This window comes from Triticum dicoccoides, chromosome 5A (assembly GCF_002162155.2).
Source record: "Triticum dicoccoides isolate Atlit2015 ecotype Zavitan chromosome 5A, WEW_v2.0, whole genome shotgun sequence".
Taxonomy (NCBI): domain Eukaryota; kingdom Viridiplantae; phylum Streptophyta; class Magnoliopsida; order Poales; family Poaceae; genus Triticum; species Triticum dicoccoides.
This window is the reverse complement of record NC_041388.1, coordinates 605,080,110-605,106,469: the sequence shown is the minus strand read 5'-3', so window position 1 is coordinate 605,106,469 and position 26,360 is coordinate 605,080,110. Positions and strand designations below refer to the sequence as shown.

Here is a 26,360-nt window from a genome sequence, read left to right as displayed (position 1 = left end):
CTTTCACGCAATACATGAGCGTGAGCCATGGGCATAGCACTATAGGTGGAATAGAATATGATGATGGGGGTTATGTGGAGAAGACAAAAAGGGAGAAAGTCTCACATCAACTAGGCGTATTAACAGGCTATGGAGATGCCCATTAATAGATATCAATGTGAGGAGTAGGGATTGCCATGCAACGGATGCACTAGAGCTATAAGTATATGAAAGCTCAAACTGAAACTAAGTGGGTGTGCATCCAACTTGCTTGCTCATGAAGACCTATGGCATTTGAGGAAGCCCATCATTGGAATATACAAGCCAAGTTCTATAATTAAAATCCCCACTAGTATATGAAAGTGATAACTCAAGAGACTCTCTATATGAAGAACATGGTGCTACTTTGAAGCACGAGTGTGGTAAAAGGATAGTAACATTGCCCCTTCTCTCTTTTTCTCTCAATTTTTTGTTTTTTTCTTTTTTTTTCTTTTTTTGTAGGCTTCTTTGGCCTCTCTCTTTTTTTGGGGGGCTTCTTTGGCCACTTTTATTTGATAACCTCACATGGGAAAATGTTCTAATAATGATGATCATCACACTTTTATTTACTTACAACTTAATATTACAACTCTATATCTAGAACAAAGATATGACTCTATATGAATGCCTCCAGCGGTGTACCGGGATGTGCAATGATCTAGCGTAGCAATGGCATCAAAAAACGGACAAGCCATGAAAACATCATGCTAGCTATCTTACGATCATGCAAAGCAATATGACAATAAATGCTCAAGTCATGTATATGATGATGATGGAAGTTGCATGGCAATATATCTCGGAATGGCTATGGAAATGCCATGATAGGTAGGTATGGTGGCTATTTTGAGGAAGATATAAGGAGGTTTATGTGTGACAGAGCGTATCATATCACGGGGTTTGGATGCACCGGCGAAGTTTGCACCAACTCTCGAGGTGAGAAAGGGCAATGCACGGTAGCGAAGAGGCTAGCAATGATGGAAGGGTGAGAGTGTGTATAATCCATGGACTCAACATTAGTCATAAAGAACTCACATACTTATTGCAAAAATCTATTAGTTATTGAAACAAAGTACTACGTGCATACTCCTAGGGGGATAGATTGGTAGGAAAAGACCATCGCTCGTCCCCGACCGGCACTCATAAGGAAGACAATCAATAAATAAATCATGCCCCGACTTCGTTACATAACGGTTCACCATACGTGCATGCTATGGGAATCACAAACCTCAACACAAGTATTTATACAATCCACAACTACCCACTAGCATGACTCTAATATCACCATCTTTATATCGCAAAACTATTGCAAGGAATCAAACTTATCATATTCAGTGATCTACAAGTTTTATGTAGGATTTTATGACTAACCATGTGAATGACCAATTCCTGTCATCTCTCCAAATAGATATAAGTGAAGCAAGAGAGTTTAATTCTTTCTAAAAAAGATATGCCCGTGCTCTAACAAATCTAAGTGAAGCAAAAGAGCATTCTACAAATTACGGTTTTCTATGTAAAGAGAAACATGCAATCCAAACTTCAAATGATATAAGTGAAGCACATGAAGCATTCTATAAAGCCATACTCAAAAGATATAAGTGAAGTGCAAAGATCATTCTATAAATCAACCAAGGACCATCTCATACCATCATGGTGCATAAAAGAAAAGTAAAAACCTAAATGCAAAAGACGCTCCAAGACTTGCACATATCGCATGAATGAAACGAATCCGGAAACATACCGATACTTGTTGAAGAAAGAGGGGATGCCTCCCCAGCATCCCCAATCTTAGATGCTTGAGTCACCTTGAATATTTACTTGGGGTTCCTCGGGCATCCCCAAGCTTGAGCTCTTGCCTCTCTTCCTTCTTCTCACATCGAGACCTTCTCGATCATCGAACACTTCATCAACACAAAACTCCAACAAAAAACTCGGTAAGATCCGTTAGTATAATAAAGCAAATCACTACTCTAAGTACTGTTGCAAACCAATTCATATTTTGTTTTTGCATTGTGTCTACTATAATATAACTTTTTCATGGCTTAATCCACTGATATAAATTGATAGGTTCATCAAAGCAAGCAAACTATGCATCAAAAACAGAATCTATCTAAAACAGAACAGTCTGTAGCAATCTGAACATTAACCATACTTCTGATACTTGAAAAATTCTTCCAAAATTGGGAACAATAAACAATTTGTACAGCAAGACATTTCAAAAAGAATCAGAACCATTTGACGTTCCAGTAAAAAATTAAAATTCATGCACTACAGCCAAAGTTTCTGTCCTGCACCGCACAAACCAACAAGCATCGTAAACATCCTAAAGGCAAACCTTGGCACATTATTTTTATAATACAAAGGAATTGTACAAGGGGATAATTATTTTTGTTGAAAAATTTATGTAATCAAGATTCACAAAGTTTCCGTGAGCATGAACAAAGTTCAAGGCTAGCTCCCACTTCAACAATGCTTGTCTCTATCACTTTCACTTTCCTTTTTGAAAAAGTTTTGGGTTCCCCTCTTTATTTTCGTTGTTTTTAAACTATATAAAAGCACTCTTCAGAAATAAATGACTCTCTAAAACTTCCGGGTTGTCTCCCTGGCAGCGCTTTCTTTAAAGCCATTAAGCTAGGCATGTAGTGCTCAAGTAGTGAATTCACCCGGATCCCAAGGTATATCAAAGCCAATTTGAATCAACAATGATTTGTAATTTAGTGATGAGCACAAGGTAAGATATATCATGTAATGACGAAGTCTAAGTCTCTTCCTATGTATCGGCATGTCATAAAAGAACAATTCATGCACACAAAGTAAAGGCCAATGCGTAGTATAAACAGTTTCTTGCAATTTTATCTTATTGGAAACATAGAGAGGTGGAGATATAGTTCCTCTCTCATAATAATTGCAAGTAGGAGCAGCAAGCACATGCATATTATATTCATCAAAATCATCATGTGCAACGGTAAAAGGCAACCCATCAATATAATCCTTAATAAAAGCAAACTTCTCTGATATAGTGTAATCGGGAGAATTCAAAAAGATAATAGGACTATCATGCATGGGTGCAATAGCAACAATTTCATGTTTAACATAAGGAACTATAGCAAGTTCATCTCCATAAGCATAATTCATATTGGTATCTTGGCCACAAGCATAGCAAGCATCATCAAAAAGGGATATTTCAAAAGAATCAACGGGATCATAACAATCATCCTCCGGTAAGCACGAAGAGAAATTAAACAATTTATGAGTTGAAGAGTTACTCTCATTAGAAGGTGGGCACGGGTAGCTAATCCGCCCTTTCTCCTTTTGTTCTTCGCTCTCCTCATCATCTTTTTCATCCAATGAGCTCACAGTATCATCAATTTCTTCTTCCACAGACTCCTGCAAAATATTAATCTCTTCTTGGACAGCGGAGTAGTTCTCAATATATGGTTTAACATAAGCATTAGAAGCATAATTATCATAGCAATATTTAAGTATAGCAAATTTTTCAGATTTGTGAAAAGTAGCATCATACTTTTCAATCAAAGAAGCAATTTCATAAGCACCCTTAAAAGCAACAAATCCCTCAATTTGTTGAACATCATAGTAATTGTAAACACCCTTAGCATACGAAGATACGATTCCATTATCACTAAACTCACATTGATAGGGAAGGTGTTTCTTAGGGTTTTCAGAGCAACAAGTAAAATCATAAATTTCACATAAATTCCAAGCATAACATTGCAAACGACGAATTTGACCCAATAGAATTTTCCCTTTTTCAGATATTCGGTGTCGCACATAACAAGCATGCTCATCTAAGGATTTTCCCTCAACTAAGCTAGTTGGGGTTTCAGCACGAGCACATAGGGATCAAAGATGATCAAAGTAATAAGCTTCAGCAGTGTGATAGATTTTGAGTGGTTCTTCAACCATTGGTTCAGTAGGTACAACTAATTTTTTTGGTATTTTGCGTTTCCTACCCATAACTAAAGATAGAAAACAACTAAGAACAACAAATAAAAATTACTTAGTGATAAAGCAAACAAGCACACACGAGAATATTCACCCCACGCTATTGCTCCCCGGCAACGGCGCCAGAAAAAGGTCTTGATAACCCACAAGTATAGGGGATCAATTGTAGCCTCTTTCGATAAGTAAGAGTGTCGAACCCAACGAGGAGCTAAAGGTAGAACAAATATTCCCTCAAGTTCTATCGACCACCGATACAACTCTACGCACGCTTGATGTTTGCTTTACCGAAAACAAGTATGAAACTAGAAGTACTTTGTAGGTGTTTTTGGGTAAGCTTGCAAGAAAGTAAAGAGCACGTAAATAAAAGCTAGGGGCTGTTTAGATAAAGACACAACTAAATTAGTTTTAGTAAAGAGCTTTTGTCAACAAGAAGGTTATTTGTCCCTAGGCAATCGATAACTAGACCGGTAATCATTATTGCAATTTTATTTGAGGGAGAGGCATAAGCTTGTTGGAAATATGCCCTAGAGGCAATAATAAAATGGTTATTATTATATTTCCTTGTTCATGATAATTGTCTATTGTTCATGCTATAATTGTGTTATCCGGAAATCGTAATACATGTGTGAATATATAGACCACAACATGTCCCTAGTAAGCCTCTAGTTGACTAGCTCGTTGATCAATAGTGTTGGAAATATGCCCTAGAGGCAATAATAAAAGTATTATTATTATATTTCCTTGTTCATGATAATTGTCTTTTATTCATGCTATAACTGTATTATCCGGAAATCGTAATACACGTGTGAATACATAGACCACAATATGTCCCTAGTGAGCCTCTAGTTGACTAGCTCGTTGTGATCAACAGATAGTCATGGTTTCCTGGCTATGGACATTGGATGTCGTTGATAACGGGATCACATCATTAGGAGAATGATGTGATGGACAAGACCCAATCCTAAGACTAGCACAAAAGATCGTGTAGTTCATTTGCTAGAGCTTTGCCAATGTCAAGTATCTCTTCCTTCGACCATGAGAGCGTGTAACTCCTGGATACCGTAGGAGTGCTTTGGGTGTATCAAACGTCACAACGTAACTGGGTGACTATAAAGGTGCACTACAGGTATCTCCGAAAGTATCTATTGTCTTATGCGGATCGAGACTGGGATTTGTCACTCCGTGTAAACGGAGAGGTATCTCTGGGCCCACTCGGTAGGACATCATCATATGCGCAATGTGACCAAGGAGTTGATCACGGGATGATGTGTTACGGAACGAGTAAAGTGACTTGCCGGTAACGAGATTGAACAAGGTATTGGATACCGACGATCGAATCTCGGGCAAGTAACATACCAATAGACAAAGGGAATTGAATACGGGATTGATTAAGTCCTTGACATCGTGGTTCATCCGATGAGATCATCGTGGAACATGTGGGAGCCATCATGGGTATCCAGATCCCGCTGTTGGTTATTGACCGGAGAACGTCTCGGTCATGTCTACATGTCTCCCGAACCCGTAGGGTCTACACACTTAAGGTTCGATGACGCTAGGGTTATAAAGGAAGTTTGTATGTGGTTACCGAATGTTGTTCGGAGTCCCGGATGAGATCCCGGATGTCACGAGGAGTTCCGTAATGGTCCGGAGGTAAAGATTTATATATGGGAAGTCCTATTTTGGCCACCGGAAAATGTTCGGGATTTTTCGGTATTATACCGGGAAGGTTCTAGAAGGTTCCGGAGTGAGGCCCACCTGCATGGGGGGACCCACATGGACGTGGGTAGTGGGGGCAAGGCCCCACACCCCTGGTCAAGGCGCACCAAGATCCCCCCTTAGAAGGAATAAGATCATATCCCGAAGGGATAAGATCAAGATCCCTAAAAAGGGGGGATAACAATCGGTGGGGAAGGAAATAATGAGATTTCTTTCCTCCCACCTTGGCCAACGCCCCAATGGACTTGGAGGGCAAGAAACCAGCCCCTCCACCCCTATATATAGTGGGGAGGCGCATGGGAGCTATACACGAAGTTCTGGCGCAGCCCTCCCCCTCTCACAAGTACTCCTCCTCTCCCGCGGTGCTTGGCGAAGCCCTGCAGGATTGCCACGCTCCTCCACCACCACCACGCCGTTGTGCTGCTGCTGGATGGAGTCTTCTTCAACCTCTCCCTCTCTCCTTGCTGGATCAAGGCTTGGGAGACGTCACCGGGCTGTACGTGTGTTAAACGCGGAGGTGCCGTGCGTTCGGCACTTGATCATCGGTGATTTGAATCACGACGAGTACGACTCCATCATCCCCGTTCACTTGAACGCTTCCGCTTAGTGATCTACAAGGGTATGTAGATGCACTCTCCTTCCACTCGTTGCTGGTCTCTCCATAGATAGATCTTGGTGATACGTAGGAAATTTTTTGAATTTCTGCTACGTTCCCCAACAGTGGTATCAGAGCTAGGTCTATTGCGTAGATTCTTTGCACGAGTAGAACACAAAGTAGTTGTGGTGGGCGTTGATGTTGTTCAATATGCTTACCGTTACTAGTCCAATCTTGTTTTGACGGTATTGTGGGATGAAGCGGCCCGGACCGACCTTACACGTACTCTTACGTGAGACAGGTTCCACCGATTGACATGCACTTGGTGCATAAGGTGGCTAGCGGGTGCCAGTCTCTCCCACTTTAGTCGGAACGGATTCGATGAAAAGGGTCCTTATGAAGGGTAAATAGCAATTGGCATATCACGTTGTGGTCTTGCGTAGGTAAGAAACGTTCTTGCTAGAAACCCATAGCAGCCACGTAAAACATGCAACAACAATTAGAGGACGTCTAACTTGTTTTTGCAGGGTATGCTATGTGATGTGATATGGCCAAGAAGAATGTGATGAATGATATGTGATGTATGAGATTGATCATGTTCTTGTAATAGGATTCACGACTTGGATGTCGATGAGTATGACAACCGGCAGGAGCCATAGGAGTTGTCTTTATTTATTGTATGACCTGCGTGTCATTGAAGAACGCCATGTAAACTACTTTACTTTATTGCTAAACGCGTTAGTCATAGAAGTAGAAGTAGTCGTTGGCGTGACAACTTCATGAAGACACGATGATGGAGATCATGATGATGGAGATCATGGTGTCGTGCCGGTGATGATGATGATCATGGAGCCCCGAAGATGAAGATCACAAGGAGCAAAATGATATTGGCCATATCATGTCACTATTTGATTGCATGTGATGTTTATCATGTTTATGCATCTTCCTTGCTTAGGACGACGGTAGTAAATAAGATGATCCCTTACAAAATTTCAAGAAGTGTTCCCCCCTAACTGTGCACCGTTGCTACAGTTCGTCGCTTCTAAGCACCATGTGATGATCGGGTGTGATGGATTCTTACGTTCACATACAACGGGTGTAAGACAGTTTTACACAGCGAAAACACTTAGGGTTAACTTGACGAGCCTAGCATGTGCAGACATGGCCTCGGAACACGGAGACCGAAAGGTCGAGCATGAGTCGTATGGTAGATACGATCAACATGAAGATGTTCACCAATGATGACTAGTCCGTCTCACGTGATGATCGGACACGGCCTAGTTGACTCGGATCATGTGATCACTTAGATGACCAGAGGGATGTCTATCTAAGTGGGAGTTCATAAGATGAACTTAATTATCCTGAACATAGTCAAAAGACCTTTTGCAAATTATGTCGTAAGCTCGCGCTTTAGTTCCACTGTTTAGATATGTTCCTAGAGAAAATATAGTTGAAAGTTGATAGTAGCGATTATGCGATCAGTAGAAAGCTTATGTCCTTAATGCACCGCTCAGTGTGCTGAACCCCAAACCTCGTCTGTGGATGTTGTGAACATCGGACATACACGTTTTGATAACTACGTGATAGTTCAGTTAAACAGTTTAGAGTTGAGGCACCAAAGACGTTTTCGAAACATCGCGGAACATATGAGATGTTTCGAGGGCTGAAATTGGGATTTCAGGCTCGTGCCCACGTCAAGAGGTATAAGACCTCCGACGATTTTCTTAGCCTGCAAACTAAGGGAGAAAAGCTCAATCGTTGAGCTTGTGCTAAGATTGTCTGAGCACAACAATCACTTGAATCGAGTGGGAGTTGATCCTCCAGATGAGATAGTGATGTTTCCCCAAAGTCATTGCCACCAAGCTGCTAGAGCTTCGTGATTAACTATAACATATCAGGGATAGATATGATGATCCTTGAAATATTCATGATGTTTGACACCGCGAAAGTAGAAATCAAGAAGGAGCATCAATTGTTGATGGTTGGTGAAACCACTAGTTTCAAGAAGGGCAAGGGAACAAAGGGATACTTCATGAAACTGCAATTCAGCTGCTGCTCTAGTGAAGAAACCCAAGGTTGAACCCAAACCCGAGACTAAGTGCTTCTGTAATAAGGGGAACAACCACTGGAGCAGCATTACCCTAGATACTTGGTAGATGAGAAGGCTGGCAAGGTCGATAGAAGTATATTGGATATACATTATGTTAATGTGTACTTTACTAGTACTCCTAGTAGCACCAGGGTATTGGATACCGGTTCGGTTGCTAAGTGTTAATAACTCGAAATAAAAGCTACGGAATAAACGGAGACTAGCTAAAGGTGAGCTGACGATATATGTTGGAAGTGTTTCCAAGGTTGATATGATCAAGCATCGCACGCTCCCTCTACCACCGAGATTGGTGTTTGCGTTGAGCATAGACATGATTGGATTATGTCCATCGCAATACGGTTATTCATTTAAGGAGAATAATGGTTACTCTATTTTTGAATAATACCTTCAATGGTCTTGCACCTAAAGGAATGGTTTATTGAATCTCGGTCGTAGTGATACACATTTTCATGCCAAAAGATATAAGATAGTAATGATAGTACCACTTACTTGTGGCACTGCCATGTAAGTCATAATGGTATAAAACGCATGAAGAAGCTCCATGTTGATGGATCTTTGGACTCACTCGTTTTTGAAAAGTTTGAGACATGCGAACCATGTCTATTGGTGTATATGCATGAAGAAACTCCATGCAAATGGATCGTTCGGACTCACTTGATTTTGAATCACTTGAGATATGCAAATCATACCACATGGGCAAGATGACTGAAAAGCCTCATTTTCAGTAAGATGGAACAAGATAGCAACTTGTTGGAAGTAACACATTTTGATGTGTGCAGTCGAATGAGTGCTGAGGCATGCAGTGAATATCATTATGTTCTTACTTCACAGATGATTCGAGTAAATGTTGAGTATATTTACTTGATGAAACACAAGTCTGAATTATTGAATGGTTCAAGTAATTTCAGAGTGAAGAAGCAGATCATTGTGACAAGAGGATAAAATGTCTATGATATGATCATAGAGATGAATATCTGAGTTACGAGTTTTGGCACACAATTAAGACATTGTGGAAATTGTTTCGCAATTAATACCGCCTGGAACACCATAATGTGATGGTGTGTCCGAACATCATAGTTGCACCCTATTGGATATGGTGCGTACCATGATGTCTCTTATCGAATTACCACTATCGTTCATGGGTTAGGCATTAGAGACAACCACATTCACTTTAAATAGGGCACCACGTAATTCCGATGAGATGACACCGTATGAATTATGGTTTAGAGAAACCTAAGTTGTCGTTTTTTAAAAGTTTGGGGCTGCGACGCTTATATGAAAAAGTTTCAGGTTGATAAGCTCGAACCCAAAGCGGATAAAATGCATCTTCATAGGAAACCCAAAACAGTTGGGTATACCTCCTAATTCAGATCCGAAAGCAATATGGATTGTTTCTAGAATCGGGTCCTTTCTCGAGGAAAAGTTTCTCTCGAAAGAATTGAGTGGGAGGATGGTGGAGACTTGATGAGGTTATTGAACCGTCTCTTCAACTAGTGTGTGACAGGGCACAGGGAGTTGTTCCTGTGGCACCTACACCAATTGAAGTGGAAGCTTATGATATTGATCATGAAACTTCGGATCAAGTCACTCCCAAACCTCGTAGGATGACAAGGATGCGTACTACTTTAGAGTGGTACGTAATCCTGTCTTGAAGGTCATGTTGCTAGACAACAATGAACCTACGAGCTATGGAGAAGCAATGGTGGGCCCGGATTCCGATAAATGGCTCGAGGCCATAAAATCCGAGAACGGATCCATGACTTTGGAAGAAATACTTGATGGTCGTAAGGCCATTGGGTACGGATAGATTTCAAAAGGAAGACGGACAATGATGGTAAATGTCACCATTAAGAAAGCTCGACTTGTCGTTAAGATGTTTTCCGACAAGTTCAAGGAGTTGACTACGATGAGATTTTCTCACTCGTAGCGATGCTAAGAGTCTGTTGGAATTATATTAGCGATTACTGCATTATTTATGAAATCTTGCAGATAGGATGTCAAAACATTGTTTCCTCGACGATTTTAATGAGGAAAGGTTGTATGTGATACAACCAGAAGGTTTTGTCAATCCTGAAAGATGCTAATAAGTATGCAAAGCTCCAGCAATCCTTCTAAGGACTGGAGTGAGCATCTCGGAGTTGGAATGTATGCTTTGATGATGATCAAAAATTTTGGGTTTGTACAAAGTTTATGAGAAACTTGTATTTCCAAAGAAGTGAGTGGGAGCACTATAGAATTTCTGATGAGTATATGTTGTTGACATATTGTTGATCAGAAATGACGTAGAATTTCTGGAAAGCATATAGGGTTATTTTGAAAGTGTTTTTCAATGGAAAGCCTGGATTAAGCTACTTGAAAATTGAGCATCAAGATCTATAAGGATAGATCAAAATGCTTAATAATACTTTCAAATGAGCACATACCTTGACATGATCTTGAAGGTGTTCAAGATGGACCAGTCAAAGAAGGAGTTCTTGCCTGAGTTGTAAGGTACGAAGTTAAGACTTAAAGCTCGACCACAGCAGAATAGAGAGAAAGGACGAAGGTCGTCCCCTATGCTTAAGACGTAGGCTCTTCAGTATGCTATGCTGTGTACCGCACCTGAAGTGTGCCTTGCCATGAGTCAGTCAAGGGGTACAAGAGTGATCCAAGAATGGCTCACAGGACAGCGGTCAAAGTTATCCTTAGTAACTAGTGGACTAAGGAATTTTCTCGATTATGGAGGTGGTAAAAGAGTTCGTCGTAAAGGTTACGACAATGCAAGCTTGACACCTATCCGGATAGCTCTGAGTAGAGAGACCGGATACATATAATGGAGCAATAATTTAGAATAGCTCCAAGGAGAACAGTTGTTTGGAATAGCTCCAAATAGAGCGTGGTAGCTGCATCTAGGAGATGACATAGAGATTTGTAAAGCACACACGGATCTGAAAGGTTCAGACCCGTTGACTAAAACCTCTCTCACAAGCAACATGATCAAACATAAAACTCTTGGGTATTAGTCACATGGCGATGTGACCTGTGAGTGTTAATCACATGGCGATGTGAACTAGATTATTGACTCTAGTGCAAGTGGGAGACTGTTGGAAATATGCCCTAGAGGCAATAATAAAAGTATTATTATTATATTTCCTTGTTCATGATAATTGTCTTTTATTCATGCTATAACTGTATTATCCGGAAATCGTAATACACGTGTGAATACATAGACCACAATATGTCCCTAGTGAGCCTCTAGTTGACTAGCTCGTTGTGATCAACAGATAGTCATGGTTTCCTGGCTATGGACATTGGATGTCGTTGATAACGGGATCACATCATTAGGAGAATGATGTGATGGACAAGACCCAATCCTAAGACTAGCACAAAAGATCGTGTAGTTCATTTGCTAGAGCTTTGCCAATGTCAAGTATCTCTTCCTTCGACCATGAGAGCATGTAACTCCTGGATACCGTAGGAGTGCTTTGGGTGTATCAAACGTCACAACATAACTGGGTGACTATAAAGGTGCACTACAGGTATCTCCGAAAGTATCTATTGTTTTATGCGGATCGAGACTGGGATTTGTCACTCCGTGTAAACGGAGAGGTATCTCTGGGCCCACTCAGTAGGACATCATCATATGCGCAATGTGACCAAGGAGTTGATCACGGGATGATGTGTTACGGAACGAGTAAAGTGACTTGCCGGTAACGAGATTGAACAAGGTATTGGATACCGACGACCGAATCTCGGGCAAGTAACATACCAATAGACAAAGGGAATTGAATACGGGATTGATTAAGTCCTTGACATCGTGGTTCATCCGATGAGATCATCGTGGAACATGTGGGAGCCATCATGGGTATCCAGATCCCACTGTTGGTTATTGACCGGAGAACGTCTCGGTCATGTCTACATGTCTCCCGAACCCGTAGGGTCTACACACTTAAGGTTCGATGACGCTAGGGTTATAAAGGAAGTTTGTATGTGGTTACCGAATGTTGTTCGGAGTCCCGGATGAGATCCCGGACGTCACGAGGAGTTCCGAAATGGTCCGGAGGTAAAGATTTATATATGGGAAGTCCTATTTTGGCCACCGGAAAATGTTCGGGATTTTTCGGTATTATACCGGGAAGGTTCTAGAAGGTTCCGGAGTGGGGCCCACCTGCATGGGGGGACCCACATGGACGTGGGTAGTGGGGGCAAGGCCCCACACCCCTGGTCAAGGCGCACCAAGATCCCCCCTTAGAAGGAATAAGATCATATCCCGAAGGGATAAGATCAAGATCCCTAAAAAGGGGGGATAACAATCGGTGGGGAAGGAAATAATGAGATTTCTTTCCTCCCACCTTGGCCAACGCCCCAATGGACTTGGAGGGCAAGACCAGCCCCTCCACCCCTATATATAGTGGGGAGGCGCATGGGAGCTATACACGAAGTTCTGGCGCAGCCCTCCCCCTCTCACAAGTACTCCTCCTCTCCCGCGGTGCTTGGCGAAGCCCTGCAGGATTGCCACGCTCCTCCACCACCACCACGCCGTTGTGCTGCTGCTGGATGGAGTCTTCTTCAACCTCTCCCTCTCTCCTTGCTGGATCAAGGCTTGGGAGACGTCACCGGGCTGTACGTGTGTTGAACGCGGAGGTGCCGTGCGTTCGGCACTTGATCATCGGTGATTTGAATCACGACGAGTACGACTCCATCATCCCCGTTCACTTGAACGCTTCCGCTTAGTGATCTACAAGGGTATGTAGATGCACTCTCCTTCCACTCGTTGCTGGTCTCTCCATAGATAGATCTTGGTGATACGTAGGAAATTTTTTGAATTTCTGCTACGTTCCCCAACAAATAGATGGTTACGGTTTCCTGACCATGGACATTGGATATCATTGATAACAGGATCACATCATTAGGAGAATGATGTGATGGACAAGACCCAATCCTAAGCATACCACAAGATCATGTAGTTTGTTTGCTAGAGCTTTTCTAAGTGTCAAGTATCATTTCCTTAGACCATGGGATTGTGCAACTCCCGGATACCGTAGGAGTGCTTTGGGTGTGCCAAACGTCACAACGTAACTGGGTGGCTATAAAGATACACTACAGATATCTCTGAAAGTGTCTGTTGGGTTGGCATGAATCGAGACTGGGATTTGTCACTCCGTATGACGGAGAGGTATCTCTGGGCCCACTCGATAATGCATCATCATAATGAGCTCAGTGTGACTAAGTAGTTGGTCACGGGATCATGCATTACGACACGAGTAAAGTGACTTGCCGGTAACGAGATTGAACAAGGTATTGGGATACCGACGATCGAATCTCGGGCAAGTAACATACCGATTGACAAAGGGAATTGAATACGGGATAGATTGAATCCTCGACATCGTGGTTCATCCGATGAGATCATCGTGGAATATGTGGGAGTCAACATGGGTATCCAGATCCCGCTGTTGGTTATTGGCCGGAGAGTTGTCTCGGTCATGTCTGCATGGTTCCCGAACCCGTAGGGTCTACACACTTAAGGTTCGGTGACGCTAGGGTTGTAGAGATGTTAGTATGCGGTAACCCGAAAGTTGTTCGGAGTCTTAGATGAGATCCCGGAAGTCACGAGGAGTTCCGGAATGGTCCGGAGGTAAAGATTTATATATAGGAAGACCAGTTTCGGCCACCGGGAAGGTTTCGGGGGTCACCGGTATTGTATCGGGACAACCGGAAGGGTCCCGGGGGTCCACCGGGTGGGGCCACCTATCCCGGAGGGCCCCATGGGCTGAAGTGGGAAGGGAACCAGCCCCTGGTGGGCTGGTGCGCCCCCCTTGGGCCTTCCCCTGCGCCTAGGGTTGGAAACCCTAGGGGTGGGGGGCGCCTCCACTTGGCTTGGGGGCCAAGCCACCCCTTGGCCGCCGCCCCCCATCTAGATGGGATCTAGAGGGGCCGGCGCCCCCTAGCCCCTATATATAGTGGAGGGGAGGGAGGGCAGCCGCAACCAAGTCCCTGGCGCCTCCCTCTCCCTCCGTGACACCTCTCCCTCTCGTTGGTGCTTAGCGAAGCCCTGCCGAGATCCCGCTGCTTCCACCAACATGCCGTCGTGCTGCTGGATCTCCATCAACCTCTCCTCTCCCCTTGCTGGATCAAGAAGGAGGAGACGTCTCTCCCAACCGTACATGTGTTGAACACGGAGGTGCTGTCCGTTCGGCGCTCGGTCAACAGTGATTTGGATCACGACGAGTACGACTCCATCAACCCCGTTCTCTTGAACGCTTCCGCTCGTGATCTACAAGGTATGTAGATGCACTCCTATTCCCTCGTTGCTAGATGACTCCATAGATTGATCTTGGTGATGCGTAGAATTTTTTTTAAATTTCTGCTACATTCCCCAACAAAGCTAACATACTTTCTCTACTTGGATCATATGCACTTATGATTGGAACTCTAGCAAGCATCCACATCTACTAAAGATTCATTAAGGTAAAACCCAACCATAGCATTAAAGCATCAAGTCCCCTTTATCCCATACGCAAACAACCTACTTACTCGGGTCTGTGCTTCTGTCACGCACGCCACCCACCATAAGCAAATCATAAGCATATTGCAAACCCTACAATGGGAATCCCTCACGCTTGCGCGACACGGAGAGCACCATAGGACAGCACCAATAATAAAACATACAACTCAAACCAATCACGATCATCAAATAGCCATTAGGACAAAACAGATCTACTCAAACATCATAGGATAGCCATACATCATTGGGAAATAATATATAGCGTTGAGCACCATGTTTAAGTAGAGATTACAGTGGGTAAGAGAGAGGTTACACCGCTGCATAGAGGGGGTAAGATTTGGTGATGATGGCGGTGAAGTTGTTGGTGAAGATGGCGGTGATGACGATGGCCCCGGTAGCGCTCCGGCGCCACCGGAAGCAAGGGGAAGAGGCCCCCCTTCTTCTTCTTCTTCTTCCTTGACCTCCTCCCTAGATGGGAGAAGGGTTTCCCCTCTGATCCTTGGCTCCCATGGCGTGGGAGGGGCGAGAGCCCCTCCGAGATTGGATCTATCTCTCTGTCTCTCTCTGGTTCCGCGTTCTCTCTGGCTCTGTTTCACCGTTTCGTATATATATGGAGATCCGTAACTCTGATTGGCCTGAAACCTTCGCCGTGATTTTTTTCCGAATATTAGCTTTCTTGCGGCAAAAGAAGAGCGCCAACCGCCTTACGGTGGGCTCACGAGGGTAGGGGCGCGCCCTAAGGGGGGGCGCCCCCCTGCCTCGTGACCACCTCGGGCACTGGTTCGCGTTGATTTTCCTTCAGAATTTTCCATATTTTCCAAAATTAAGCTCCGTCCGTTTTATCCCGTTTGGACTCCGTTAGATATGGATTTTCTGCGAAACCAAAAACATGCAACAGACAGGAACTGGCACTAGGCACTGGATCAATATGTTAGTCCCAAAAATAATATAAAAAGTTGCCAAAAAGTATATGAAAGTTGAATAATATTGGCATGGAACAATCAAAAATTATAGATACAACGGAGATGTATCAACATCTCTAGTCAGAATGCTTTTTTAAAGCACCAACTAGATGAAAGTTTGCCTCTAAGAGGATTTTCACCCTCGGGAGAAATTTATAAGGCACCACACCACTAGTTTGCATTGCAATGTAAAAGGATTTAATGCTAAAATTCCCAGAACTAGTAAGTAACCAAGACATTATATGTTCTATATCATTAAGGTTGAAACATACATTTGTTGCAACTTGGTCCAAAGCTCTGCTTTCTCCCCTACCAAGGCTCTCCAAAGAGTCAAGGTAGGAAGGTTACTACCAAGAGTCACACTAATAGTAATATGATGTGAGAAATTGGGTATAGTCTTGGGAAAACTTGATATAGTGTATCATTGCATAACCATGTGTCTTCCCGAAACCTTGTCTTCTCACCATTACCGACACATAATCTACAATAGGAAAAAAGAGATCATTTACTTTCAGCAACCGCTACCAAAAGTGAGAATCTCCCTCTCTATGTTGTACCTGTACCTGAGCTCCCCCCTATATTTTTCTCTAATCATATCATGACAAAGGCTAAGTTCATTAAGCAGCTTCCACAACCACTTGGATAAAAGGCCATCATTTATTAATTCCATATAAATCAACCCAAATTCCCTAAACCTCCTAATCTTTAGGAAGGCAAACCACATGCCAAGATACCAAGTGGTATTTTGTCTTGTTTTTGTCCCACTCTACAGAAACCTAGCTCTAGGTCCGCCACAAGCCAACAACCAAGTGGCATTTTCTCTTATTTTTGACCTCACTCCCGAGGAACCTACCTCTTGGTCCATCATATTTCTTCTTGATCCCTTTGGAGAGATAATAAAAATATAACATATAGAGACAGACAAAACAAGATAGAGAGGACTTATTTAAAATGGTCTTCACCTGAAACCCCCAATGTTAAGGTTTTTACCAAGCCAACATCCTATCCTTTTCTCAATCTTCCCAATGAATGAACCTAGTCACTATTTAAGTCTTTTCTCATCCACTAGAACCGCAAAATACTTCATAGCAAGCTTCCACTGCCATAGGTGAACCTTTATTCAAAAGAGACTAGTTCTTTCTTTAGAATGCCTTATGCAAAATACTTTACTCTTGTGGTAGTTGGTTTTCAAGCATGCCATCTCTTCAAAGAGACTGATGTCTACTACGCAACTTTATCCTTGTAGACGTTGTTGGGCCTCCAAGTTCAAAGTTTTGTAGGACAGCAGCAAATTTCCCTCAAGTGGATGACCTAAGGTTTATCAATCCGTGGGAGGCGTAGGATGAAGATGGTCTTTCTCAAACAACCCTGCAACCAAATAACAAAGAGTCACTTGTGTCCCCAACACATCCAATACAATGGTAAATTGTATAGGTGCACTAGTTCAGCGAAGAGATGGTGATAAAAGTGTAATATGGATGGTAGATATATGTTTTTGTAATCTAAAAATATAAAAACAGCAAGGTAGCAAGTAACAAAAGTGAGCAAAAACGATATTACAATGCTTCGAAACAAGGCCTAGGGTTCATACTTTCACTAGTGCAAGTTCTCTCAACAATGATAACATTATTAGATCATATAACAATCCATCAACGTGCAACAAAGAGTCACTCCAAAGTCACTAACAACGGAGAACAAACGAAGAGATTATTGTAGGGTACGAAACCACCTCAAGAAGTTATTCTTTCTGATCGATCTATTGGGCTATTCCTACAAGTGTCACAAACAACCCTAGAGTTCATACTAAAATAACACCTTAAGACACACATCAACCAAAACCCTAATGTCACATAGATACTCCAATGTCACCACAAGTATCCGCGGGTTTTATTATATGATATGCATCACACAATCTTAGATTCATCTATTCGAACCAACACAAAGAACTCAAGGAGTGCCCTAAAGTTTCTACCGGAGAGTCAAGACGAAAACGTGTGCCAACCCCTATGCATAAGTTCACAAGGTCACAGAACCCGCAAGTTGATCACCTAAACATACATCAAGTAGATCACGTGAATATCCCATTGTCACCATAGATAAGCACATGCAAGGCATACATCAAGTGTTCTCAAATCCTTAAAGACTCAATCCAATAAGATAACTTCAAAGGGAAAACTAATCCATTACAAGAAGGTAGAGGGGGAGAAACATCATAAGATCCAACTATAATAGAAAAGCTCGTGGTACATCAAGATCGTGCCATATCAAGAACACGAGAGAGAGAGAGAGAGAGAGAGAGAGAGATCAAACACATAGATACTGGTACATACCCTCAGCCTCGAGGATGAACTACTCCCTCCTCGTCATGGAGAGCGCCGGGATGATGAAGATGGCCATCGGTGATGATTTCTCCCTCCGACAGGGTGCCGGAATAGGGCCCCAATTGGTTTTTGGTGGCTACAGAGGCTTGCGGCGGCGGAACTCCCAATCTAGGTTCTATTCTGGAGGTTTGGGGATATATAAGAGGTGTTGGCGTCGAGAACAAGTCAGGGGAGTCCACGAGGGGTCCACAAGGTCGGAGGGCGCGCCCTCCACCCTTGTGGAGGCCTCGGGACTCCTCTGGTGCATCTCCGGTACTCCGTGGGCTTCTTTTGGTCAAAAAACAATCGTCATAAAGTTTCATGTCAATTGGACTCCGTTTGATATTCCTTTTCTGTGAAACTCAAAAACAAGGAAAAAACAAAAACTGGCACTGATCTCTAGGTTAATAGGTTAGTCCCAAAAATCATATAAATAGCATACAAAACATCCAAGATAGATAATATAATAGCATGGAACAATTTTTTTTAGATACGTTGGAGACGTATGAGAGACATAGCACAAGTTTCATTTTATTGGCCTCCTCCAAATCATCCTGCATATGAAGGATTGTGTCATGTGCGTACTAAATTATGACCACATCTCCTTTCATTAAATGTTTGGTCAGCCTAGTGACAAGACCTTGATTAACAACCTTGCCCTCTAAAAATGGAAAGTACATCTACAACTAGGTCAGAAAGTAAGAGAGCAATGGGTCTTCGTGTCTCAAACCCTGATGGGTATTTAAGTATGACCCAGTTTCCCCATTCACTTTCACCATCACCCCCCTGAGAGATAATGGTCATGATCCAGTTATTTCATTTGTGAAAAAATTGTTTCATTTTCAAAGATTAATTTTGTTAAAGGCCTTTTGAAAATCAATTTTGAAATGAACACTAGAGAGTTTTTTCCTATTCAATTCATTAATTGCCTCATGGAGTACCAAAACACCCTCCAATATGCATCCCCTAAAGGAAGGCAGTCTGAGGCCCTGATCACCCACTCGATAATAACAGTAAGCCTATTGACTAAAACTTTGGTGATGAATTTAAATATGATATTCAACTAGGAAATTGGTATAATTTTTTTAAATTCCATCAATGTCAGTGCCTTTGGAATTAGAGTTATCACGCCATAGTTGAGCCTATCCGTATCAAGCAAGTTATCATGAAAACCTTTCATATACATGTAAGAGCAACTCCAACGCAGTGACCCAAACGAACATCCATTTTGCCAATGTTTTATCCGTTTGGACCGGCCGAGCGGACATATTGTTCGCTTTTTCATTTGGGTCAGCCGGTGTGTGCCAACGGTCGCTAACCCATTTTTGACATGTTCGCCCCGATATTCTGTCAAACATGTAGCAGGCAGGGGAGCTCGCAGCACGCTGGGAGGCGAGGCCGACGGCAGCAGCAGCACTGGCCCGGCGCGGGCGTGCTCGAACCCCATGGCTGGGAAAGGCGCTCCGAGGTGAGGCCGGGCACAGCTAGGCGCGGCGAGTCGATGCCTGGACGAGCGTCGCCTGCGAGAGAGAGAAGTGGGTTTGTGACAGGTAGGCTATGCCTCGCATGCAGCGGACATAGGCGGACGAAGAGGACACAGAAAGCGTCAGCTTAGTGTCCGCCTCCGACTCAATGTGACCCAAATTTGCACCAGAAATGTGTCCGACCGGACACAAAATAAACAGTAAATGGGAATGAATCTGTGCCTTGAGCAGTGTTTTTTGCATGTGCGGACACAGATGGCGCGAGTGACAGAGAGAGACAGAGGCGAGATGCGGTGCGTGGGTGGGTGGGCCAGCGGAGAGAAAAATCAAGAGAGAAAAGTGGGTGTGTGACAAGTAGGCTATGCCTCGCATGCAGCGGACAGTGACGGACAAAGGGTACACAAAAAGCGTTCGCTTTGTGTTCGTCTCTGACCTAAACATGACCGAATTTGCGTCGGAAATGAATTCAAACGGACGCAAAACAGACAATAAATGAGAAGGAGTATGTGCCTGTGCCTTGAGCAGTGTTGTTTGCTTGCGCGGACATAAATTACGCGAGCCGATCAAATGGGTCTCAGTGTTGGAGTTGCTCTAAGACTTGAAGGAGCAAGATTGTGCATCGTGATTCATGAGTTCAATCGATGCACTAGCACGTTTATTCGATATGACACCACCATGCTCGCCTTGGACGCACACATCTGGAATAGAAAATGAAATCGGTGAGGAACCCATTCCATCGTGTTTTCTTTTGCCCCCCGGAGATTCGAAAATGACGGCAACCTAAATCATCCCTTTCCTTTATTATAACTTTTCAAAAAGATACCACTACAGGTGAGAACATTCCTTGATACGCGGCCGAGACGGGGCCCACAGGTCAGCGCCACGAACGCGCACGTACGCTCGCGGCAAATGATGAGCTCTCGGTCCAATCAGCCTCCACCACCTCCCCTCCCGCGCCGCCACCACCTCCCGGGCCCCACCGCCACCACCCGCTGGCGGAAGGAACCTCTGGTGGGGCCCGCGTGGAAGTGAGCGACGGCCCTCCCACTCGGCCTGGCGTCTCCCCGTGCTCCCCGTGGTCAACTCGCTGCTTCCCCAGACGCTGACCGGCGAGGAAATAGGCGGAGGCCGGGCCACCCAAAGCGCCGAACACCTTGCGCGCACCACTTCCTTCGCCATGGGCGCGCCATGAGACACCACCTCCCGTAGCCACCGCAGCCCTTAGCGCTACCGCGCACACCCCCACCCCACTCCGCCGCTCCGCCACCTCCTCACCCATGCTTCCGCGCAGCGCCCTCCTCCGCCTGCTGCTGCTCGCGCCGCTGCTGCTGCCGCTCGCCCGGGGCCAGCCGCAGCCGACGCTCCTGCGGCAGGACATCCAGGCGCTCTACGGTCTGCGCGCGTCCCTGGGCCTGCGCGCGCGGGACTGGCCCGCCAAGGCCGACCCCTGCGCCGCCTGGGCCGGCGTCGCCTGCCGCGCCGACCGCGTCACGAGGATCCGGCTGGGCGGGCTCCGCCGCACCCGCGTGGGGGAACGCAGCGCCGCCTTCGCCGTCGACGCGCTGCGCGGGCTCCCGGCGCTCGAGGAGTTCAACGCCTCCGGGTTCCCGCTCCCCGGCCGGATCCCGGCCTGGTTCGGCCGCGGCCTCCCGCCGTCGCTCGCCGTCCTCGACCTCCGCTCGGCCGGCGTCGATGGCGAGCTGCCCCTCTACCTCGGCATGTCCGGGAACCTGACCACCCTCGTTCTAGCCGGTAACAGCCTCTCCGGCCGGATTCCGGCGTCAGTTTTCTCCACTAAGGCTCTCCGGATCCTTGACCTTTCCAACAACAACCTCACCGGGGAGCTTCCCGACGTGTCTGCCTCCGCCGGTGACATAGCAGGAGCTCTGTTTAACGCCTCGGGGAATTCACTCTACGGTGCGATTGGCGATGTCCTGGGGTCCCTCAAGAAGAGGTTTCAGGTGGTCGATGTGTCTAGCAATTACTTTGGCCAAGCGGCCACCACTGGATTTCAGAATGGCTCTGAGGGAACAGTCTACATCAAGATGAATTGCTTGCCAGGCCTACCAGGCCAGCGCAGCCCTGGTGATTGTGAGGATTTCTTTAAGAGGAATGGATTGCCATTGCCAGAACCACCACAAGCATCCCCATCACCGGGCAAGAAAGGCGTCAGGTGGAAACATGTACTAGCTGGAGTTCTTGGAGCTGCAGCTATTGTGGTTGTCCTTTCACTTGCAGCACTGGTGTTTTGCTTGGTGAGGAGGGGGAGAAGGAGGCCTAGAGGAAGAGGGCTGGAGCAGAACGACGACGGCATCCGCTCTGGTCGCAAGAGCAGCAGTGTGAATCCGATGGTGATGTCACCATCCCGGGCAGCAAACAGTCCACCCAAGGGTTTGCCTGCCGTCGTGGATGAGTTCACCTATGAGCAGTTGCACCATGTCACCGGAGGCTTTGGAGATGATAACCTTGTCAAGCATGGGCGCTCTGGGGACATCTATCGTGGTGTCTTAGAGAGTGGCTTAAATGTTGTCGTAAAAAAGGTCGACGTGAAGAGCAGTAAGAAGAACATAGTGGAATTAAGCTTTCTTGTCAAAAAATCCCATGCCAGGATTGTTCCATTGCTGGGGCATTTGGTCAAGGATGACGAGGAATTGCTAGTGTACAAGTACATGTCAAGGGGAGATTTGACAACTGCACTGCACAGGAAGCCAGCAGATGCTGAAGTGGGGTTATCTTCATTGGATTGGATAACAAGACTGAAGATTGCAATTGGCGTAGCTGAGGCCCTGTGCTTCCTTCACGATGAATGTAGTCCACCATTGGTTCACAGGTATGATTATGCATGCCATGCACTATTTTTTGGAGGATGGCAGTCACAGAAAAATTTATTGTATAAAACATCGCATAGCTGTGGTAAGCTATTTTTCGGCATTAACATCATGATTAGAATGTGGAAATTTCAGATTCTATGCAGCTCAATAAATCATGGCATTTTAATGAAGAAGTTTTACTGGAGGTCACAAGTGAGACAGTGACAGAAGGAAAATAATATTACCTATGTAGGCATCTAAAATGGTTGTAATTGCACATCTCACTCGATGCATGTCAAAGATCCATTTCTGGAAGAAAATAATATGTATAAGCATTTTGTCGACCAACATTTAGAAGTGAGGACACCAGATGCCATGCTTAATATATTGTAAATATTATCTTATATATTTCCTAGATGCATTGGCTTCATATCAATGGTATTAATTCTAACATGCTTTGTAATTTTCGATGACATTTTTGTTTAGAATTTTATTAAGGGAACTAGCAGGTGCTCTGCTTTTGCATTAAGAAGATGGGAAAACAAAAGTTACAAGGCTTACGCCCAGTAAAAAAAAGGCAGCAACAAAAGAAAGAAAATACTCCAAACTGCAACACTAGCTTTGGGCTGAACAACAGCCTACACACATATGTTTCTTTACATGTGCAAATGCATTGGAAAAACAAGGAATAATTATAAACAGCATGCAGTAAAGTTGATTAAATAATTTATTCGTTTTGTGCTTGACTAAGCCTTGTGTCCCTCTGTCATGGTCTCATGGTATTGCAATTGCCATAATTTGACCATCCAAATCCGAGTTGATGCGTGTTGCTCAATTTCTTTGATTTAGTTTTTGACATGATTTTTTTTAATATTTCCAGTCAGCACTTGTTCTTATTCATTTGTGATCACGTCATAATATTTGTAGAGATATCCAAGCAAGCAGTGTTCTTCTTGATGACAAATTTGAAGTGTGCCTTGGAAGTTTGAGTGAAATCTGCCTTCAACCAAGTGATGGAAGCAGGAGTTTCTTCTCTAGGATGTTGAGATCATCAAAGTAAGACCTGTATGTCATCTTCTACTATAGTTAGCATGCTACTCTTAAAAGAAACTCTAGTGGCCTAAATGGTTATAGTATGTCTGTATGTGTATCTCATCAGCATATTTCCTTTCACAGATATCACTTTCAACCGAGAGTAAAAGTAATGACCTATTTAGTTGGTCACTACAGTTTATCCTTAGTTTACTGCTCAAAATAAAGCTTATGAACTGGAGACGACTACTGTATTTTGTTTCTACAAGCAGTGTAGCCACACTGTTTCCTCCAAGAATGTGTTACTGCACACTCAACTAGACTATTTATCGAACATGTTGGTGGTTCCTCATCCCTGTTACATCGAAAACAAGTTACCTGTTAAGAGCTGTTTGGTATATCCTATCGAACAGTTTGCATCAAGATAGTGACCGGTACAAGTCAACGCAATTGAGTAAATATATCGACAAATGGCTATTTTTTTCCAGTTAGTCTAACATATCACTGTAATTTTACACCTTGTCTCTATGCGGTAATGCCATGATGAAACCTCCACATCATCTACCAAACACAAGATGTATCGTCCACATTTTTTTTGAAAACTTGATGTTTGTTCGAGTATATAAAATATCAGGGCTCTTTGGCTGACATCTGTATCTGTCTCTCTTTTTTATGGCAGGTCTCTCGACAAGAACATGTCAGGTCTGTAAAGCTTCTTCATAACTCCCTTTTCCAGTAGTTTTATACTGTACAGCATGTGCATAATAATTCTGTTGAGCAAAATTTTATGCATGTTCTTCACCTAACAGGTCCACCTGCTAGCCGCACATATGATATTTACTGCTTTGGAAAGGTGCTACTAGAGCTAATCACCGGGAAATTTGGCGTGAGTGGCTCAAACGACACCGACTCAGAGGAGTGGTTGGCAAGCACTTTAGATTACATTGAAACCCATGACAAGGAGAATGTCATAAATATTGTAGACCCTTCACTTGTTGTGGACGAAGACCACCTAGAAGAAGTATGGGCAGTCTCCATTGTAGCGAAGACATGCCTGAATCCAAAGCCCTCCAGGCGGCCTCTTGCTCGGTACATCTTGAAAGCGCTGGAGAACCCGCTAGGGGTGGTGCGGGAAGAGCTCTTCTCGAGCCCCAGTTCAGCTCGGCTCACAAGTACCTCATCCCGAAGCTCTTGGCGTTCTGCTTTCCATGGGCACTCGTACCAGTACTCCGAGGTGCAAACATCAGGGAAAGTACTTACCTGTAGGCAGTCAGCAAAATCCGAAGGAAGCGACGAGGAGGAAAATTCCTTCTCCTTCAAGAAGGCTTCGCAGGAGATGCTCCCGGATCCAGTAGAGCTGGAAGACAGAGCTGTTGTGTAGGATCACCATAGATTAGTGATACTTTACATGAGCTGAGACTTTTTTTTTGTTGTTGTTAATCTCAGATGTGTATAATCCATCGTCTGATGTGCATATTTTGCTGTCCTAGTAGGTGAAAAAACTGTGTATACGAGGAGTAGGCTTTCTTTATCTCCCACCCTCTTCAGTGAGACAGTTTTCTGTAACTTATACTGAGAATAAATCCGTAATCTGTACTGGGAATAAACGGCGCTGCAAGTGGCCAGTAGTTTTGGTAAGCATACCTACTTAACTTTTTTTTTTGATTTACTTGCCATTCTGGAGTACAATGTTTTACCTGTTCAACATGAGTATTCTGCGACTCGCAGTGCCTTTAACCAGAGAGGAGAGTTTTTTTTTTCACAGTAACTACAGGAGAGTTGATATCTAGCGCGGAGCTGATATTGAGCTAAAATCTGGCCTTCTTGAATTGCATCTCTGACTGCATGCAAAAAAATAGAAGAAGAGAGAAAATGCAAAAAAGAAGTTGGGTTCGCTGTATGCTAAAAAAAAGAAGAAGAGGAAAATGCAAAAAAAAAATAGAAGAAGAGAGAAAATGCAAAAAAGAAGTTGGGTTCGCTGTATGCTAAAAAAAAGAAGAAGAGGAAAATGCAAAAAAACAAGGTCCCACCGAGACTTGAACTCGGGTTACTGGATTCAGAGTCCAATGTCCTAACCACTAGACCATGGGACCAAGTTGACAACATTTCCGCATCAACATATTTATACCATACTAGGAGTGGCCGATGCCCTTTAGAGCCATACATATAGGATGCACTTCTGTTCCATTTCGTTGAACGAAACATCACCGTTTTACGTGCTTCATTACAGGCTCATATCGATGTAGGCTGTGTTCGGCAATACTCTGCTCCTTCGCCAGGGAGCGGAGCACCCATCTGGCCGCTCACCAAAATTTCACCGAGTGCCGCTCCGCTCCGCGGCGGAGTTACGGAGCGGCGAGATTCCAAATGGCCTCGTAGAATCACATCACACTAATACAGCAGCAAACTTAACTCGACCCAGGAAAGGAGAACACCGGCAAAAAATTTCAAATGCAGCATTATCAAACCCAGGCGACCATGAAAACCTTCTTGAAAGATCTTAAGCTTCTTCCTCGCGCTCCAATATTTGGCTAGCGCGCGGCTCTTCCGTTCTAGCAGCAGCAGCAGCATCCACTGGAGCGTCTCCAACTTCGCTGTTCCTTTGCCGGGCACAGCAGCCTCTGTTCCCTCCCTGATCATAGGAAACAGCTTCTGCCAGAGTACCTTCATACCAATCCGCCCTTTATTTCCACAAAAGCCTACAGTGAAGCACTGAAAACCATACTACTGATGATCACATTCTTCTTACTACTGAGCCAAAAAATTCGGCCACCACACATTCGAAAAAAAGATGCATCACCGTTTCCTTCTCCGAACAGAAGTTACAGG

The 26,360-nt window shown here is 44.2% G+C and overlaps 1 protein-coding gene and 1 non-coding gene across 2 annotated transcripts; one reads left to right on the top strand and one right to left on the bottom strand.

The window, feature by feature from the left end:
- The first annotated feature begins 20,522 nt into the window (after positions 1-20,522).
- Positions 20,523-25,172, top strand: LOC119303310 (probable LRR receptor-like serine/threonine-protein kinase At2g16250). The gene is made up of 4 exons (XM_037580428.1): positions 20,523-22,519; positions 23,427-23,555; positions 24,211-24,233; positions 24,341-25,172. Exons 1-4 carry the CDS (start codon positions 20,967-20,969, stop codon positions 24,910-24,912), a joined length of 2,277 nt encoding a protein of 758 aa, XP_037436325.1. The 5' UTR covers positions 20,523-20,966; the 3' UTR covers positions 24,913-25,172.
- A 380-nt stretch (positions 25,173-25,552) lies between these two features.
- Positions 25,553-25,624, bottom strand: TRNAQ-CUG. Its single transcript has one exon. It is a non-coding gene; the product is annotated as a tRNA-Gln (tRNA).
- Between the last annotated feature and the right edge of the window lie 736 nt (positions 25,625-26,360).